General features: G+C 68.1%; 1 protein-coding gene across 1 annotated transcript in view; it reads left to right on the top strand.

The window, feature by feature from the left end:
• CPNE7 (copine 7) overlaps positions 1 to 5,611 on the top strand; it is a 10,140-nt gene that overhangs the window by 2,510 nt on the left and 2,019 nt on the right. Inside the window, exons 2-10 of the mRNA XM_025209147.1 lie at positions 1,371 to 1,553; positions 1,871 to 1,945; positions 2,202 to 2,276; positions 2,540 to 2,623; positions 3,156 to 3,245; positions 3,337 to 3,435; positions 3,760 to 3,846; positions 4,147 to 4,206; positions 5,438 to 5,571. Coding sequence (XP_025064932.1) covers positions 1,371 to 1,553; positions 1,871 to 1,945; positions 2,202 to 2,276; positions 2,540 to 2,623; positions 3,156 to 3,245; positions 3,337 to 3,435; positions 3,760 to 3,846; positions 4,147 to 4,206; positions 5,438 to 5,571 — 887 coding nt within the window. The remainder of the gene's footprint in view (positions 1 to 1,370; positions 1,554 to 1,870; positions 1,946 to 2,201; positions 2,277 to 2,539; positions 2,624 to 3,155; positions 3,246 to 3,336; positions 3,436 to 3,759; positions 3,847 to 4,146; positions 4,207 to 5,437; positions 5,572 to 5,611) is intronic.

Genomic DNA, 5,611 nt, shown 5'->3' with positions numbered 1-5,611 from the left:
CGGCCGGAGAGCTGACGCTGCGTCTCCGCAGCCGGCCTCGCCTGCAGGACGCGTCTGCGCCGCGGGGAGCGATCCGGGAGGTGCCCCCAGTGCCCTTCGGGTCACTAATGGCTTCTTGCTGCCTGCCAAGAGCTCTGCCTAATGGTGCTCTTTCCTGGCCGGCCCGGGCGAGCGTGGCGGGGAGCCAGCGTTCCCCCCGCGAGGTGGATTCACCCCGCGGGCGGAGATGCCCGCATCGCCTGCCCAGGATCCGGGAGGATGCACACGGGCGTTGTGGGGGCCGGGTGGGTCGGCTCTCCAGTTTGCTGCTGTCGCTGCCATCCGTGGTGTGAAAGCAACATGTCATAGGCCCTGTACTGCCTGAGAAGAGTCTCCTTAACCTTTAGGGTTTGGTGCAGGAGGGGATGAGTCCTGCTCCTGCCCCCGGAGAGCTGCAAGGGGCTGTAGTGCCCAGCGGGCGCTATGTAGGACTCCCCCCTCGCTGCCCCGGGTCTTGCAGGGACTCGAGGTGCTGGCGATGCAGCCGCTTCTGAGCAGAGCGTTCTTGCAGCCGATTAATAACTCCCCGTCCGTTCAGGGGAGGAGAGGCTTCTGGCGGTCTCGTGGGAGAAGCACGCTGGCCTGAAGCCGGCAGCTTCGTGCCAGGTGCTGTGCCGGGAGCGTGGCCGTTGCATCTGTGCCCTGGTCCGTGCCGATCTCAGCACCGTGCCCCGTGGCGAGATGCATCTGCTTGTGCTCCACGCCACAATCCCCTTCCTTGACTTGCTGATGGAGGGGTCTCTGCACAGGGCCACGCGGCCTCCTGCCTACCCGGGCGGGAACAGGGTGCCCGGACCCAAGCGGGGGGCACGGCATCAGTGCTGCCCTGCCGGAGCCAGGCGCCAAGGACTGGGCATCGGTGGCGCCCAGGCAAGACCAGGAGCGCTTCCCCGGCCCATTTGACTTGCCAGTAACCCAGGACTCTGGTCCGCAGCCCGTTCCCGGGGACCGGCAGCGCTGCCCAGCCCGGTGCACAGCTGCTCTCTGGGTGCAGGGCGACCCCACCGCTTGGGTCATGGCCACAATCCTGCAGCCGGTGCCCAGAGCACGGCGCTGGCACATGAGGTCCCCGTAGGCTGCAGCAGCAGGTGCCGGGGGGCCGGGGCCCAGGCCCCCTCCAGATGGGCAGCTCCCGGCGAGGTGTCGGGCTCGCCCCAGATCCCACTCTCCGGACGCGGGCCACCCTCCTGCTCCCGGGACGGGGACCCCTTCTCTGGCCCCGCTGCGGCTGTCAGGGCGCGGCGTCCCCGGGAGACCTTCGTCCTGCCAGGCCGGGGGGCTGGCACTGCCCCGGGTGGTGGGCGCAGGCCTTGAGTGCCCCCGTGTTGCAGGTGGACCGCAGCGAGGTGATGAAGAGCAACCTCAACCCCGTCTTCTCCAAGATCTTCATGGTGGACTACTACTTCGAGGAGGTGCAGAAGCTGCGCTTCGAGGTCTACGACAGCCACGGCCACGCCAGCATCGGCACCCACGATGACGACTTCCTGGGGGGCATGGAGTGCACTGTGGGCCAGGTAACCCCCGTCCTGCTGGGCCCTCCAGCGGGATTCAGGCTGCTGCCTCTCCCGGGGAATCGCTTCCCTGGGCATCGTGTCCTCCCTGCGGCGGTGGAAGTGATCATTTAAACACTCTCCCTTCCTTAGCGGACTGCAGAGGTTGGGAATTGGGAGACCCTCCCTCAAGGGAGGTGGACAGACCAAGGGTCTGCAGAGGTTGCCCGCTGCTCCGTAATAGTGACTTGCTTAGCTCTTCTCATTGGTATACGCCTGCATGGACTGACGCCCGTGACCCCCTGCCCCACGCTGCCTCATGCCCGCGCTTTCCCTTGCAGATCGTGGCTCAGAAGCGCGTGACCAAGCCGCTGTTCCTCAAGTACGGGAAGTACGCCGGCAAGTCCACCATCACGGTGAGTGCCCGGCTCTGCCCCACGCCCAGTGCCCACCTGCCCGTCTCCCGGCCCCCCGCGCACAGCCAGCCCGGGCTCCAGGCTCTGGGTGCTTTCCCCAGGCAGCGGGGATTCCCACGGGATCTCCAGGGGATCCTTGCAGCAGGCCGGGAACATACCAGCAACACGTGTGCCCTGCAGCTTCCCGTGCCCTGCTGCACACGGTACCCGGCACGTGCAGTACCCACCTTGCATGGGTGCCCTCGTCTCCCTGCAGGTGCTCTCCGAGGAGATTTCTGGCAACAACGGCTACGTGGAGCTCGCTTTCCGGGCCAAGAAGCTGGACGACAAGGTGAGCGCGGCCGGGCCCCGGGGCTCAGGCCGCGGGGGGGAGGCACGATTCAGGGGATGCTGGGGGACGAGCAGGAGTGGGCACACGCGTGTCCTGGCCCCTTCACCCCAGGATCGGGGCCTCGGGGGTTCTTCTGGGAGGGCGCCGGGGCCAAGAGCTGCATCCTCGTGCGGGTCCGGGGCCAGCGCCACGCGGGATCTGCCTGGCACCCGGCAGCGTGGAGTAAACCCAGAGCCCCTCACCCCCTCTTCCCTCTCCCCCAGGACCTATTCAGCAAGTCGGACCCTTTCCTGGAGATCTACCGGATCAACGACGACCGCAGCGAGCAGCTGGTGTACCGCACGGAGGTGAGGCCTGGCCTGGCACGGCACCCAGGCGTGGGGCATGTCCGGGGGCAGCCCCAGGGGCTGGGAGCTGGGGCTTGCACTGCAGACTGTTGCACTGGGGGGCAGAAAGGAGCCGGCACCCTGCTCCCCCCTCCAATCTCCTCCCCCAGTGCCGAGGCTCATGCCCCCTGCCCGCATCGGGGCCCTCGCGGGCGGCAAGGGCGGGGGCTCGGTGGCCGAGCAGCTGGCAGCCCCCCGCTGCTCTCCAGGCAGCCGTCACTCTGCACCTGTCGGGGGTCTAGGAGCATTAGGCGCTCGGCGGAGCAATTACCCCGTCAGGCGCTGTCAGCTCCTCGCTCAGGCTGTCCGCCTCTGCCTGCCGCCTGGGGCTGGCGCGGGGGCGGCGGGCTCCTGGTGGGGGCTGCAGGTCCCGGGGTGGGGGGCTGCATGCGGTGCAGGGGCAGCTGCCTCCATCCCCCCTGGGAGAGGGGCATGGAGGGGTGCGGGGTTGCCCGGACGGAGGCTGACCCCGGCTGCCTCCTCGGCCCCGCAGGTGGTGAAGAACAACCTGAGCCCCGTGTGGGAGCCCTTCAAGGTCTCGCTGAACTCGCTGTGCAGCTGCGAGGACAAGAGGAGGCTGCGGGTGAGCACGGGGTGGGGGGCCGGGCTCTGCGAGCTGCCCCCGGTGTGCCCAGCCCGGGCCGGGGAGCAGCCGCCTCTCGCTGTCCTTGCAGTGCGTGGTCTGGGACTACGACACCCGGGGCAAGCACGACTTCATCGGCGAGTTCTTCACCACCTTCGAGGAGATGCAGAAAGCCACGGGGGGGAACAAGGTCTGGGCTGGGGGCGAGGTCCCCTTTGCACGCTGCGTGCCCGGTGCCGTGCCCCGTTGCTCTGGGGGGCTTGTTCCCCCCATTCTCCCTCCTCCTGCCCGCTTATAGCAGCATGGAAACTGGGAGAGGGGAGGATTAGAGGAACTGCCCCTTCCCCCCCCCCCAGCATGCGGTGTGGCTGTGGGGCTTTTCGGGGGTGTCTAATGGGGGGATGGTGGATCCATCGGGGTTTGTGCAAGATGTGCTCCCTGCACCCGCGCTCGCTGCTCCCCAGGGCCGGGGGCAGGGATCGTGCCCGGCTGATGCCATCTCCGCCGGCCGCAGGTGCAGTGGGACTGCATGAACCCCAAGTACAAAATCAAGAAGCGCAACTACAAGAACTCGGGCATCGTCATCTTGCTGGATCTGAAGGTGAGAGGGGCCAGGCCTGGCCCGGGCGTTGGGGGATGCCGGAGTGTGCTGGCGCAGCCGTGCGCTACGGGGACAGTCATGGGGCTGCCCCAGGCTTTGCTGGAGCGTGTGCCTGCTTGGAGAGCATCTCTGGCACCCCTGGCCTGGCTCCGTGGCTGGGACAGACCCACCCCCTTCCCCCTGGTCCTGCGGTGGCTTTGGGCAGGTAACCGAGCCCCTAGCAGTGGCCGTGCCGGGCTCGCTGCCCGCGGCGGGGGGTAGGAGCCTGCCGCACTGGCTGACGTGGTGTTTGTCTGGCAGATCCACAGGGTCTACTCCTTCCTGGACTACATCATGGGAGGCTGCCAGATCCACTTCACAGTAAGTCGCGTTGCCCCGGCTGGCGCGGGTCCCGAGTCGCGGCTGCCACGAGCAGTGCAGAGATCCCAGGGCGAAGGCCTGGGTTTGGGCGCCCGGGATGGGGAAGGGGCTGAGAGCTGCCCGGCACCCGTGGGGAAAGCGCTTGGGGTGTCTGAGTCTGGCTCCGAAAGGAAAGCCCTGCGGGGCACCAGCGTGCCCGGGCTCAGCCGCGGCGCCAGGCTGAGATGCAATGCAATGCTGGCACCCGGTGCCGGCGACGTCTGCGCTGATGGCAATTGCGGAGCAGTGACACGATCTCTGGGCCCCGTGGCCAGCCCGTGGTGGAGACACCGCGGGATTGCACTGAGGCAAACTCCATCACGTTGGAAACGTCCTGGCATCGAAGGCCTTGCCCAGCCTGCACCGGGCAGCTGCTAGGCTGGCCTTCCCGGGGTCGAGATGCTTGCCCCTGCGGTGCCAGGCCGTCTCCACCGGGCTTTCCACGGGCGACTGGCAGTCGGCAAGGATGCAGCTGGCTGTCATGTGGCCGGCACTGCCGTTCTCCAGCACGCTCCGGCTACCTTTGTCCGTCAGCCGGCTGCAAGCGCTCGTGGTGTGCAATTAGGGTGCGCTTGGCCCAGTAGCTCAGCTGCAAATGCAGGCAGCCCCCGGCCGGCGGGATCATGCACAGCTACACGTGGAGGCCCCCCGCGTCTGAGCGGCGTGCCCAGCCTAGGACGCGGGGTCTTCCCATTCAGCTGTTCCCGCCAGGCTGAAGCTGGGGGGACGTTGCTTGGGGCTGGCTTTGAGTCGTGCACAGCTGGGATGGGGCGTGCGAGATGCTGCCTGTTTGCAATCCCAAGCCCTCTCCTGCCAGCCCGCAGCCCAAAAGCTCTCACCTGAGCTTCGCGTCAGGCTGCATTCCCCACTTGTCCTAACGCGCCCTCGGCCTGGCGCCTTGGGGCTTGTCCTGCGTCCTGCAGACCCGCGCGCCTCCCATCAGTGCCTCAGCCCCTCGGCGTGCCGGGGGCCCTGGTGTTTCTGCTTGGCCCTGCTACACGGGGGCACGCGTGCAACCGGTCCCACGAGCATCCTCCGCCCTTGGCTTTGCACTCAGGGCGTGCAGCGGGCCGGGACTTGGCTCCGGTGTGCGGGACCGGGGGCTCCTCTGCTCTCCCCGGGGGCCTGCGCTGCTCCGTCGGTGCGGGGGGTGGATGACGTACAGTGCTGACCCCGTGCCCTCCCACCCCAGGTGGCCATCGACTTCACGGCCTCCAACGGGGACCCCCGCAACAGCTGCTCCCTGCACTACATCAACCCCTACCAGCCCAACGAGTACCTGAAGGCCCTGGTCGCCGTGGGCGAGATCTGCCAGGACTACGACAGGTGAGGCCGGCTCCGCCGCCCGTCCGTCCCCCCGTCCTCC

This window comes from Alligator sinensis, unplaced genomic scaffold, assembly GCF_000455745.1.
Source record: "Alligator sinensis unplaced genomic scaffold, ASM45574v1 scaffold255_1, whole genome shotgun sequence".
NCBI classification, from domain to species: domain Eukaryota; kingdom Metazoa; phylum Chordata; order Crocodylia; family Alligatoridae; genus Alligator; species Alligator sinensis.
The sequence above is the reverse complement of the archived record's forward strand: the minus strand, read 5'-3'. Positions and strand labels throughout refer to the sequence as shown.